A 14530-nucleotide genomic window follows, 5' to 3' on the forward strand; every position below is an offset into this window, starting at 1 on the left:
TCTTGAGCAGGTGACCAGATAATATAGGTCATACCTACAAGTTATGTTAATATGCGAAGACTTTGTATTTGAGCTACTGCAGTCTGATTTGAGTTGAATCACTAGACACTTATTTCTGTCTTAGCAGTTTCTGTCATAGCAGGATGCAGATGTGTTCAGTTCCCATCTGAATCATCAGCCCTGTGCTGAAAATGTGACATCTTATAACAGTGTTTCATAAGTCCTATAAAGAAACAGTTTTGACTGATAAGTTAGTTTAACAACGTGTATAAGTATTGGAAAAATCAATTGAAAAGTGGTGAGGTGGAAATCTCAAGTGAGGTCCACAGATCCTCTAGCAGGAACTTGCAAATGAAATTAAAAAGGTTTTGAAAAGGAACTGAGTCCCTTGCGGAAAAGGTGTTCTTGTTTCAGGTCACCTTTAGTTGTGCTTCTTTTGCTTAATTTTTTTTTTAATTTTTATTTATTTTATTTATTTATTTTTACAGAAAGGAGGTGGGTTTTTGGCAGATGGAAGCATTAGCCAAATGGACAGTTGATAAATGAACAATAATGTCAGTCTAGAAAAATGAGAAATCACCACAAAAGCAAAATGACTGTCTGATCAATTAAGTAAGGACGAGTTAGGTGAAAGCGATTCAGTTTGTATTTTAAAAGAAGAGAAATCTCTGCAATGTGATTTAGTGAAGTAAGAAAATTGATGCTATTATGCATCTCTTCATACAAATATCTGTGAGATTAAAAGGAGAATGAGAGGGCTCCTTTTTAAGAGAGTGGATTTAATTAACGAAGGACATAGTGCATACAGTTTTAAAGCCCTTATCCTTAGGGCTTTTCAGAAAAGAAAAAAATCACTCATATTAGCAAAAGGTTCAGGTTTAGATTTCAGAAGAACACAACCCAAAAGACATTTTGAGAAGTTGGCTAAATTCCCATTGTGTTCAGTAGGAACTGGATCAGTCACTTAATGAAAACGTTGTGTAACTGGTCTTATTCGGTTTTATTAGACTTCACTATGTTTCCCTTGAGACCTTTTGGTGCATATGTTAGTTAATCTGCTAGGAGACCAGGAGTTTACTTAGGTATCTCACATGGATCATTTTAATATCAGTGCTTAAGTATTTTGAAGCTTGCAAGCATTATGCTTTAAGTATTGTTCATGAGCCTTCTGGCTTTGTGGCATAATGTTTCAAACACCTTTTCTTTTTCTACTTGCAGATTGGCATTTTCAGGTAGAGGTGGAACAATCTTAAGAATTCAACTTCTGTGATCCCAGAAAACCCTGTGAGCAAGGGAGGGTACATAAAGAAGATAGTTAAATAATTTAATACCCCCCTTTTCTACACAATATTGAAAAAATCCGATAGAGCTCTGCCTTCCAAAACTTCCTCAGTCAGACTGACAAAGGCCAAATTGGCAGGATCATTTTGAGGAGTGAGCGTAAATCATTGTTCAGGCTAGCCAAGCTCTGATCTTTTCTCTAAGCACCAAAAAGAAAACAGGTGATTTACAATTAGGCATTGGCTCTTAGCATTGACACCATCAGCCATTTTACGAAACCTGTGAAGAGCTACATGTTTCAGGTCAGTTCTGGAAAAGCAAAGTGTAAGTAAGAAAATCTCCAAGTACTGCTCACCCAGATTCATTGCATTCTGTGACAAATTTTCACTTTATTAATTCCCGGTTCAATCCTTTCTAAAAATAATAATAAATGGCTAATTTTTTCAATGACAAATGGAAAAAGATACAAAGCTGCACTAATCTTGAGATGGAATAGGAGACAAGACTATATCTGTTATTGAGCCAGCTTTCAAAATGTGGAGAGTCGATCTTCTTTATTTTTTTGTACATTTAAACATTTCCTTTTCTACTTTGTCATAGAATCTGTTAATAGATTTAAATGTAAATAAAAAGTGTAAAATAATAATAATTCTTTCAAGCTGCAATGCTGTCTGTGACAGAGGACATTATTAATTAACACTATTATCTCATTCTTATTGCTGAAGAATAAATAACATGCTACTAACGTGAATCTGATATGTATATCTGAAGCAGTTTGGAGTTAAATATAGTAAATGGTACCAAAATATGTCACTGTGCCCTAAATTCTTATTTGTTATGTGATACTGGACAATCCTGCAGTATATATAGTGAAAGATAGTGCTTGTCTTAAAAATGTTCCTGAACATCTCACTAACACTGAACCGCTAGCATTCCTTCTTCTGTCTTCAGCACTCTGATATAAAAACAGTTCTTGGCTAGGAGAATGTATGGAAATTAGTACTCAGCTCAGTTTTGGAGAAAGATTCACTTAGTAGATTATAACTTCTAAAGAGGTAAGGATAAGCTTAAAATCACTGTCTTGACTTTGGGTGACCTCCTGAATTAAGGTCCTGTCTTCAGAGAGAAAAGTCTGTAGTCTTCTCTGATAAATTTTGGCTGAGTGATGTTAGAGCCAAATTTTGAGAAGAAGAAAAGCAGATGCTTGTGCATTTTCTGTTTTATACTACTGAAACATTTTATGAAACATTTTCTGTTTCATGCTACTCACCTTTAGGTTGACTTTTGGGTATTTGCACGTGCAAATGATTATTTAGATGCCTTCTGTATACAAACTTTGCTTGATCTTTTGATCTGAAACAAACTTTGTACAAATGACTCAGTGAATTACAGGAGGCTTCTGATCTGTCATTGTAAGGCCTGGTCTATATGTACTGTAATTAAATTGTTAGAAGGCTCCATCAGTGTGAGCCTCTATGGCTGCCCCACCTGGAAAATCTATCAGGCTTCAGTGTATCAGCAGCCACTGAAAATCATTCCATCTGGAACTACACTGATACAATTTTTGTATCACCTATTTAAGTCAATGCTTCTTTCATTCCCTGCCCCTGTATGTCAGTCAATAGCCATAGAGAAGTGTGGGTGTTGCTGAAGTGGTTGGGAACTTTATTAGGTTCTACATGAAAACTGAGCTCCTTGCTCAGTGAGAAGTATCACTTGATGTAAAACAATAAATGTTAGTCTGCCCCAAACTGGAGACTTAAGGATTTTGAAGAATGCCTCAGTGCTGGTTTATTTTCCACCAGGAAAAAAAAAAATCAGGAATGTTTGCATTTGATTTGTTTAGAGAATATAGACTTAAACCAGTGAGGCTTCTAACTCATTTGTAAAGTATCGTTCCACTGCGGTCTTTATGTATACAACATAGCATAAGAGATCGCTTCACTTAACAGAGTGAATACCTGTCAACGTGTTTGATATCGCCCACGATATAACATGAAAATACAATTCTTTATAATTCAGGAGTGGTAGTTTTAAAACCCAACTCCAGCACAGTTAGAAATATTGAGACAAGCAATTACCGTGAGCACTTGACAACTTTTTTTCAAGTTGAGCTTTTTTATAATGCTTTTTCCATCTAAGTGAGATTGATGTAGTGTGATTTACTACACATAAGTCCCTGAAAATGAGAGGGAAATGTTAATCCAGTGAGCTGCCTATTTTCCATGTCATTAGTGTGGTTTCTGCAGAGAGGGGAAGCGCGAGCTCCCTTATTGGGGCTTCATAACTATGACACAAAAACTCAGAGGAGGTCCCTAAACAAATCCATATGTAATGACGGGAGCGATATAAGTTGCATTATTTGAAACTTTTAAAAGTAGCACACATAATCCAAACCAGTTTTGTATAATCCTATATTAAGAGGTGGTTAGACAAAACATGACCTAATGAGGGATGACAAAGAAAAACAGAGAGTTCTGTTTTTTCACGTGGGGAAACATCTTTTTTCTTTATATAATCAGATCATAGTATAATTCAGGTTGGAAGGTACTAATATACTCTTGTCTGCCAAAATGCACATTAATATACTCTAAGAAGATTACTTCAGTGGGGATGAATAATTAATATCTGGAATTGACTACATAATTTGCACTTTTCCAGATTTGCAGAGCTGAGGTTCAATTTGAATTCCTTAGATGTACACTTAGGCACACAAATGAGTTCATAAACATTTAAAATCAGCCTTATGTTTTGTCAGACTCCTGCTTTTCTCTGAGAAGACATTAACACCCACAAATTCAATGACAAAAGGAGAACGAGAGCCAAGAAAAATAATAGTTGCAGGGGAGCTGTTTTCCTTCCATATACTCTTGGGGATCGTGCCCATGATTCCTTTTGTCCATAAGGGTGAACTCTACGTATGCAGAGCAATAATACCTCGTATAAATGCATGTTGGAGTGGCTGGAAACTTTTAAAAATAGAAATGTATCTAAATCTAACCTGACTGGTGCTTAAATCTGATGGTATTGCAGAATTTTGCTATAAATTTTATGATGAACTCTAGAGATGAAGTTTCATAATCTCTGCTAACAAGGTAATTTTCAAGTCTGTAATTATATGGCTTGCTGCAATTTATCAGGAGACTATCACATATTCTCAATGGCATTTTCAGGTCACTGAATCCTCAGGGAAGTAGCAAAACTCCACAGAGCAACAATTACCTGCATATTTCTGAAAATTCACTTCCCCATTTGAAAGTATCTAGAAGACTTGGTGCAAATACCTATGTGACTGCATTTACTGTACAGGCATGTACTGGAAACTAATATGCTGTCAGAGTGATAATATTAATGATCATGGAAATACGATGTTACTAAACATCACCATTTAGTACTGCTAATCCACAGGCCACAGGGCAGTACTGCAGCTCTTTTTCTTTTGTCCAGTGCCCTTGGACTGGCTTACATCAGAACTTCTCAAAAACTCCACGGAAGAAGTAGGAATCTGGACCCAAACTGCTGCTGGCTTGCCCCAACCCTAAATCTAAATCCGCAGTTTGGGGCAGATAGCAACCGGCCACTATCAGCATGACCTGCACCTCTATGTAGTTTCTCCCCATTTCTTTTTTTATCAAAGCTGTTTTCAATTTTCAGACCTTTCTCTGACCACTGGCCGGTGCCCACTCAGCTCTCCTCAACGTCGTCATCTCGGCCAGCCCCCAGTCATCACCTGTTTGAACAGAGTATTAGCATTACGTGTTGGCATAGACTTCTCTGTACTTCTCGGTGACCGTCAGAGATGTTGAACTGATATTGTCACAGTTTCTTTTGGAGCGTCCATGAAGGCATACAGCTGGACAGGCTTCTCTGTATATTGCCAGTATTTCTTGGAGTCTTTCTTTGGGCCCTACCAGGCTGGGCTTCACGTGAAGTGACAGATGTGATAATTTTCAGTGGCAAGCTTCAAGAGGACATAGGTAACAGCCAAGCCTGTCATGAAAAATGCTTAGTGACTAATATTGAGACTTGAGAAAGCCATTTTTTGGCATAGACAGGAGGGTAGATCACCAATGTAAATGGTACAGACAAGTTGCAGAGCAAAACGATTGCTAAAGAGCTTCAGCTGCATTTCCAGAAGGAAAAAAAAAAAAAAGTTAAAGTGGTTGAAGTGCCATGACTGAGTGCAAGATACAGGTGTGCTGGTGCTGCTGTGACTGCTGGTGTGACAGCACTGGCCTCGAAGCCTGGCAGGGAGGTGTTCCAGCTTGCTGCAGGTACTGTGCTGACAAAGCAGCGTGTGTTAAGTCTTACAAACACTGGGATCTCTCTCTCTCTCTCTCTCTCCCTCTCTCTCTCTCTCTCTCTCTCTCTCTCTCTCTCTCTCTCTCTCTCTCTCTCTCTCTCTCTCTCTCTCTCTTTTTTTTTTTGTCGCCTGCAATATCTCTGGGGCCACTGTGAAAATATATTCATCTAGAAGCCCATTTAATTATGTGGTTCTGAACACCCATCAAAAAAGGTCCCCTAAATGCTAAGATACAAGAAACAACAGTTTTATCTTCTGATGACAATAAATCTAAATGGCTCATATTCAGGAAAATTTAATTAAAATACATTCAGCTCTTATCTTTCCCAATCTCATTAACTTCATACTTTTGGAGTGCAAAATTTTCTCTGTGCAGCCTCTGGTGTGATGTGCTGCGTTATTTTGCCAAACACCTTTGGATTTTATAGTCAATATACTCTCAGTATGTAGCCTACATCATTTCAGAAGTTGGCCTAAAATCACGCTGACTGACTCCAGACTGCGATGTGCTTTAGGTTGCTGAGTTTGGCTTCCAGAGCCCAGCCCAGTGCCATTAAAGTCAGTAGGATTCTTTCCGTTGGCTTTTGCAGGATTTGGATGAGATCCATCATGTGTAATTCCTCCCCCTGCTTCCCTTCCCCTTCCTGAAATATCCTTAAAGAAAGTTGTAATATAATCTGAAGAATAACAGTTTGGGGCCAGATTTTCAGTTCCTATAAAACCGAATGGATTTTTTCAAGTCAGTAGAGCTATGCTTATTTACATGAGCTTAATATCTTCACGTACAGCCTAATATCTCTCCAATAGTCCACAAAGTTCCCTCAATTCCTTTATGCGAAAACCAAAACAGTTTAAACCATGTTTCGCTTTGATGTCAAAGTCCTATATAGTGACAGCTTACTTTGAACTTCTATCAATTATTTTGCCTGTTATCCCTTCATATAGCCTTAATGCATACCAAAACAATCTATAATTTATTCTGCGATGGTATTGTCTGGTAATTTGGTCATTTGGATGGGTTTTCTCAGCTTTAATTGGCTGGATAGCAGCGTCAAAATACATTAATGTTATGAATTTATCGACCTTGATAACTGACTAATTAAATTTATTACTGTGGTATCCAACTTTTTTCTCAGAGTTCTCATGCAATGGAAAAGCTGAATTGGGGGGATTATAGAATCTCAACCAAAAGTTTCATCTTCAGCTGAAGGGTGTTGCAGTGGAAATGGCTTTTTCAGTTAGAAATTAGAGCAATTATTTATAGATGCAGGAGAAATCCTTTATACTTCTGTGAGTCCGGAGCAATTTTGAAGCTAGCAGATTTATTCTGGATTCGTGCTGGTGTTCCTGAAATCAAAATATGGCCATAGGAATAAAATTGTTGTTTTGTGGCACAGCACAGCATAAACAATGACCATATTTAGGATGCAGGAAAACCCCATCTCTATAGAGAGCAAGCATTCAATGCATTTTATAATATAATAATAATATATTCAAAAAGGAGGAGAAAGACAGAAGATGTATATTTAACCTGAGCATCGGGAAATAGCATACCAGCTGTAGGTTTTATTTGTCTGTGCAGCAGTCCCTAAGGGGAATTGAACCAAATATATTTTTTTTTACTAACTTTCCATTCCTAACTCTTAATCAGAAGTCCAGATACTAACTTCTTTTGGAACGTGAAGCCGCCTCTGACAATATGTGGAAGCTGAAATTCAGCAACACTTAACTCATTCCCACGGCAGCATCACATACTGTGGTGGACTGATGGAGGGTTTAACATGCTTTTACTTTACAAGTTCTGGGGACATTTCTCAAAATGTTTTTTTTTTTTTTTTTTAAAGCATTCAAACAGGAGAAAGCAGCTAAATAAAAGTATGTATACTGTTGTCGTAAGGCACTGTCACTGAACTGCAGTTTTCAATTTGATGTAAAAACCATTTGTTTCTTTCATGATACATTGTCCAGACTAAAGACGTGATTTAAATCTCATGCCACTGAAGGCTGATCATACATTGTAAGTTCAAAACAAAGGCTTGAAACTATTGAACAAAGCTGGAGAGGAAAGACAAAAAGCGTGGCTGATGAAGATGCGAGTCTGATTCTGCTTTCACACCCGTGTGTATTTAGCGAAAAATCTCCCTGTTGCAGAGGGGCTAACTTCCCTGCAATACAGACCAACAGCACACAGTCTCAGTGTCAGAGAGATTCTAATTAAACTAGGAATACTGCAATTTGCTCTCATTTATTTAGGATAGACCAGAAGTAACTGTATTTTTCAGCGTCTATAAAGCTCAATTGACTTCCCAACAAGTTTCACATAAAAAACAAAATGCTGACACGGGAACAATTATTTTCCTCGCACTGAAAAGTTTTAAATGAAAGCTTTCAGACAAGATTTTATCTGCAGCTGCTTGTCCAAATAAAGAGCTTGATTCCTAATAAATTTACTCCATTTTCAAACTTCAGAAAGTTTTACAGGTACTCATTTTCATGTTTTCTCCCCTCCAAATGGATCTGTCAGTTGTAACAGGAGTGAAACTATATCTTTTTAGGCTAAGTTGGGGTGTTCTTATGCTTGTTTTTATTGTTGGTGTGGTGGTGTTTTTATGTTTTCTTTTTTTTTTTTTTTTTTTTTCCCCTAATATTTTTGCCTTTTATTATCCAGGATTTTGTTTGGTTGGGGATTTTTATTCATGTATTTATTTGCTTTGCTGTCTGTACTCTGTGTAGTGATTGTGCACCACTGGGCTATGTTACAAAAGGTCTGTGTGCCACATAACTCTCAGAAGTGCAAATACTGTAAGCCCTCAAGGGAGTTGTGGACGTGTAGGACAATGTAGAGCTGTCTGAGGATGGTGGTCTGGAGGTGGAACTTTCACAAAGCAAATTTTTAATTTCATGTGCTATGGCTAAATGATGTTTTGCAATTCATGAGACGCATTTAATCAAAGCATGTTTCAATGCATGAATTATGACTTGACTAGGTGCAGAGAAGTTACTTTTGTAATTGGTGAAAAGCCTTATTTGAGTTTAGGCAGAAAATAAGCGTGGACCTTGAGGTCCACACTCTACAATAGAGATAGGTACTTAACTGGACAGTTGGATACCTCTGTCTCAACCTAAAATTTCTTTGTAAGTCAAGCACCAGTGTTGCTGGAATAAAGACAGCAAGCATAAGCATTACTGAGATCTTCTCCTAGGATGAGCCTAGGGACTTTTCTTGTATTTTCTTTTACAACTCAGCAGGTATCTCAAAACAGCTACAGATATAGCAGTTTTGATGTCCCTCCTTATAGCATTTTATTTACAATATATGTCAGCAATACTAAATTGTACTTCAAAACTAAACGGTACTTCATTTCTTCATTTTCTTAAATAACTTTTTTTTTTTATATTTTAGGAGATAAAGGAGTTTGTTTTTTTTTTCCCTCACTACTTCATTTATATAGTTCCCTCTCATGTAAACAAAAACCAGTCTCAAAACATATACGATGGTATCTTTACTAATGTATTTTCAAAAAAATCGTCCACGTCCCCTACCATGTTTATACTAACTACGTGAAGAACAGGATCACTCAGTGGCATCAGACTAGGAAAAAAAGTAGTAATGTTTACAGAAAGTATGAAATTTTTTAGTTTTAAATACTATTTCATTTTATTAAAGGTTTTTTTTTTTTAATATTCATAGTTATTGAATTCAAATTAAAAACATTCTACAGTTTTGTTTCTTTTCCTTTTATTGTAAAGCAGATTACTAATATATGTCTGCGACTTTTAATTAAAGTAAGCAGAGCTTTTTCCAGCAGGAAGAATGAAAGCCCAGTGAATGGTTCACCTTGAAGGTGTTTTTTTCCTTTATATGTAATTTCAGATGCTGCACAACAAACATGTGATGGTCCGTGTTGGAGGAGGATGGGAGACTTTTGCAGGTTACTTACTGAAGCATGACCCATGCCGAATGCTGCAGATCTCTCGAGTGGATGGGAAAACTTCTCCAGTTCAGAGCAAGTCTCCAACCCTCAGGGACATGAATCCAGACAATTATCTGGTTGTTTCTGCCCATTACAAAACCAAGAAGGAGATTAAGTGAAATAAGCTTCTCATGTGATTGGGACTCTATCTATGTAGGTCCAAATTATTTTCTCAAGTGTAGCAAAGTTAGTTTATGCTTTAAAAGGACTTCAGAAATTTTCAGACTGGAAATGGCAACCCATTTTGAAGATCTTTGAATTGTAGAAATATTTATTTCTAGTACTGTATCTTTTATAGCAAATTACCCTTGCTAGGCTAATTACTACAATCAGATAAGAAATAGACATATATTTTTAGCCAAATTATTACTCTTTAATACGTGAATGTATACTTAGAGTTACATAAAGGAGTGGATCCTGTTAAAGGAAGAAAATACATAATACAGTATATTTGTATGAAAATCTTATGACATTGAATCCGTGACTGTTAGACTAGTTGAAATATATATATGCAGGTGGAAAATTAGTATTTGTGGAAATTATTTGGTAATGCCTCTTGAAATGAAATCAGAATTGACTATTATTATGGGTTGCAAGATTTTCTTAAGCAATAGAATATAGAGACTTGTTGCATGCCAAACAATTTCCCAAAGTGATTACTTAAAAAAAACATAAAATAGCCCAAGAAGAAAGACCCACAACCCTTCTACTCTTTAAAACAAAAGGCAATACCGAGTGCTAGATCCGCACGTAGATCCTTCCTCTTTCTGACAGAGTTGCCCAATATAGAAGCAGAACGAAGCTGAGAGGTTGCCCCTTCCCCTGTCAGACAACAGAGGTGGCCAGCTGTACTAGCAGGGTGGTGTTTTGCAAGCCGTGAAGGGAAGCAGTAAAAGATGCATGGCCCTTCTACCCAAGGAGGGGCTTCAGAAGAGACTAGTCCCTCCTCCATCACAAAACATTATCCTCTTCTTGAATGTGAGCTTTTCCTTCTCCTTATTTTTCATTCTATTGGTCATGCCAAATACAAAATATTCATTATCCTGTCAGTAGAGTGATTCACATTCTTGGAAATCATTCACACACCTCTAAAATAGCTAAAGACATATTGGGGCTTAGTTCATAATTTTGGCTACTTTTCTTTGTTTATATTTGGTAATTTATGTGCCTTATAACTTCCTACAAAAAATCATTTTATAGGATTATTTCACTGACTGTATAAATTTGAGCAGAACTCAGTTGTTTCATTACAAATGAAATAAACTTTTTTAAAATACTCATATGTTTTCAAAGTCTTGTTTGGTATTTGTAACCTGTATTCCTGCACTTTGCTGCTACTGAGTAGATGCCTATAACGTAGAATTGCTTGCTAACCTAATAATAAGGTAAACAGCAAATGGTGGTGCAAACATTTACTTATGACAGATAGCACAGAAAATACTTGGATTTTGTTTAGAATTAATTTTCCTTTGCAGGGAAAGAACAGAATCAAAAGTGTTCCTGAAGTGTTTTTGTTTTGTTTTTTTTAAGTATCAACTGCTATTTTTCTGTACTTTTTAATTTTAATAAATACCTTTATAATCTGCTCCTGTGGTCTTAAAAATTAAAGGCAAGTTTTCTATTGGCTACAGCAAGACAGGCTCAAGACCTTGTTCCTTCATGCTCAATGCCTTACTAAAACCAGCACTTCTTATCACACATCAGTACAACCATCCTACCTTACTACCTATAAATACCTGCTAAATACTAGCAATACACAGTTGCTTGGTGCACAGTACTAAATAGCAGTACATAACTCTAAACATGTTGCTGGAAAGAAAACTCGTAGACTTTTATTCTTATTTTAAGCTATTTTCTAGGAAAAGTAAACATATACTTGAGCAGTAAGTCCTTCAAAAGGCCATAGGAAAACACAAATCTCATAGAAACAATATATGTAGCCCTAAAAGCAGTAGGGAACAGACCATAAGCAGCACTAATTTTTGTTTTGTTTTGTTTTCAAAAAAGAAAACAAGGAAGCACAGCTAAAAAAAGAAAAAAGTTCCTAATATATGCAGAGAGATCTGTTTTTAAATGAAGAGAGAAGAAAAAAAAAACTGGAAAAAGTGTCAGATGTTTACTTTGCAGTCATGGTTACTCTTTTAAACATAAATAGTTGTTGTGTTTCCATCATCCATGTTTAAGTTTACATTACTATATTTTCTATAACGTATTGGAAGATACGTACATGTTAATAGATTAAGAACAGACGTTTACAATTTTATATATATATGCTATACTTAGATTTATTTTACCATTAAGCATCAACAAATAATCCGAGTAAATCCAAACCGAGATTTTAGATTTAAAAAAAAAATAAATAATAAACTAAGGTATGCATTTGGACTGTAGCTACCAGTCTTTTTTCATTTAGGGTACTCAAGCATCCTAAAATCACATTAAAGTACTACTTGACTTAAAACTTCAACCTAATTGGTGGCATAATAGGAGCCCTATAAAGGATTTTTTTTTAAAGTACTGCCTGCTACTACCTAACTGGAGTAAAACGTTTTCAGGTGGGGCTTCTGTCATTTGATGCACCCGGGATGGGTGTGGAGCAAGGAGAAGGAAGTTAAAGCAGGAGAATCAATAAAATCCTGCAGTAATGTAACTGCTTTTGGAAAGAGGGGCTGGAGGTATCTTATTTAGAAGGTAAGTGTAGTTCATTAGATAAGTAGTGTTTTATTATTGTACTAGGCTCTGAAGCAATGTTGAAGTTGTTGAGTTTTTTTGTGGTTTTCTTTGTTCAGAGGAGTTAGGAGTCTGAAATTCATGTTACAAAGTTAAAGCTGAGCATCCACATCTTGCTGAAGGAGTTAGAGCGCTTATTGTTTGCTAGCGTTGGAACAGAACAGGTTTCTTGAAGAATGTTATCTGTAGAGGGGTAACGAAGTTGGTCGTTAGTTATTCTGGATGATACTTAAACTTTCTGTGGTGTGGTGTGTGGCTAGTAAGGTATCTTGCATAGATTCCTAGGAGACTGAACTGAATATCAGAGTACCACCAGATACTCTGACCTGCAGCGTATCAGATGTGCAAACGTTCTTTTGTATCCTAAGCAAGGCCTGTTGAGACTCTGAAATAGTTCCTTGTTACAACAGTAAGTAGCAAAAAGCTGAAGTGTTGACACATCAATGGAGGTTGACAGTAAGGAAGAGGACCATTTAGTGACTTTAGCTCAACTTATCATCGTGTAACTCTGCAGAGTGTGAGTGTCAGGGAGGCTGAAAGTCTTACAAAGCTGAGCTACTCTCAGCTGGACCAGAGCCTCTTCTTGAAGTGTGAGTTGGGTCATGTAGAAGACAACACGGAAACACTTTTTAGCTGTGAATAAATAATGGTGGTAGAACTCAAGATGATAATCAGCATAAGATGGCTTTTAAAAACTATTATCATATAATGTCAAATAAACATCATAATTCTGGAAACAATTCAGAAATAGCTTTGAAATGTTAATTGTAACACCTGTTAATGTTTATTGCAGAATGTACCTTATGTTACCTTGCTGTTCATATTCTATTTCTTTTTTTTTTTTTTTCCCAAGCAGATTTATTTATATAATTGAGTGGGGACAGTACCTTATTGTAGTGATAATTGAGCCTTCATTTGCGTTACCAACTTTTCTTTTTTCCCCCTCTCCCAACAGCAACTTAAGAGATAAAAATTCTATGGTAACCAGCTCAAGGGCTCTTGGTGGGGATGAGTGAAAGAGTGAGGTGTGAATATATGTGTGGGAAGGTATAGCAAGCTTCTTATAACTGAAGACGCAACACTGAATTCATTATATGTGTTCATTTCAGATCAGTGAGATGAGCTGTTTGCCACAGCACGGTGTTACAGCAGCATCTGCTAGAGATGCTTACGAGGGTTTGGTTCTTCTGGGGCTTATATTGTGTACTGCCGTGTTGGCTGCTGACTGGGAAGGAAGCCAAGTGCCTTTGCTTTGCTTTGTCTCCTTTCTTAGTCTGTGGGTATACTGGGGTCTAAAGTAAGGTGAAACAGACCTTAAGGATCATGCAAACTTTTATGGGGCTGGAGAGGTTTTTCCATCCCAGTCCAGCTGCTGGCACCACTCGTACCTGATGAGCTTTGTCTCCATGATTGAATCTGTCAGGGTGCCCAAACCACACGCTGAAGCCATCTGTTTGGCTAAGGACTCCCAGTGGTGCTACCTGCCTACCCATGGGGAGCCACAGCTTCCGTGTCCTTGCAAACCTCAGCAAGTCCTGCCCCAAACGTTCTCTGCCTGGAATCAGTGTATCTGTACAATACACAGTAGCAGATAGTTTCATTCTGTAACTATTGCTGCAACGACTATTCTATCACTCAGTTTGAGCCCTTTGATGTCAGTTCAGGAGCATTGTTTTCTGACTGCCAGGATTTATTTTTTTCCAAGTGTTTTTGCAAGAAACTAAAAATGCTTTCAGAAGGTAGGTGGAAGAGGTGTACTCATAGTGCTGTAAATCAAACAAGATATCAACCACCTAACTCATCTGAATGTTTTTGAACGGTTTCTGAGGGGAAGTGAATTGATAGGAATGGAGGAAATAAGGACCCAATTCCTATTGAGTTTAATAGCTACTTAGTGCAGCACAAAGTGGTAACAAAGAGGGGCAGTATCTGTTTCTCCAAGTAGAGAGCAGCCTGAATCTGTGTAGCTGTTGGCTTTACCACTTAATAGCACTCTGTAGGTAACTATAAATTGTATGCTACTGAACTGTAGTACGTCTTGCTTTCATTCTGATCTGGCATTAATGTTATCAGAAAACTTAGGAAAACAAGAAGTGTTTTTATTCACCCAAATCATTTCCCAGCTTAGGTTCAGGCTGCGATCACCCAAACAATCAAGTCAGTATGGTGCAGAAAGCTTTTTTTAAAAACAGTTTTATCACTTGGTGACTTGTCATACAGAATAACAGCGCCCCAAATCCTC

At 37.0% G+C, this 14530-nt stretch overlaps 1 protein-coding gene and 1 long non-coding RNA gene across 6 annotated transcripts in view; both read left to right on the top strand.

The window, feature by feature from the left end:
* The window catches only part of GAS2 (growth arrest specific 2), a 93287-nt gene extending 82455 nt beyond the window's left edge, over window positions 1–10832 (top strand). For all 5 annotated transcript variants that reach the window (XM_040558381.1, XM_040558379.1, XM_040558382.1 and 2 more), the window contains exon 8: window positions 9459–10832. In XM_040558381.1, coding sequence (XP_040414315.1) covers window positions 9459–9677 — 219 coding nt within the window. In that variant the 3' untranslated portion in view covers window positions 9678–10832. The remainder of the gene's footprint in view (window positions 1–9458) is intronic.
* Window positions 10833–11658: 826 nt separating this feature from the next.
* LOC121070770 overlaps window positions 11659–14530 on the top strand; it is a 76388-nt gene continuing 73516 nt past the window's right edge. The window contains exon 1 of the long non-coding RNA XR_005820194.1: window positions 11659–12249. This is a non-coding gene — a long non-coding RNA (uncharacterized LOC121070770). The remainder of the gene's footprint in view (window positions 12250–14530) is intronic.

Source organism: Cygnus olor, chromosome 5, assembly GCF_009769625.2.
Source record: "Cygnus olor isolate bCygOlo1 chromosome 5, bCygOlo1.pri.v2, whole genome shotgun sequence".
NCBI lineage: Eukaryota > Metazoa > Chordata > Aves > Anseriformes > Anatidae > Cygnus > Cygnus olor.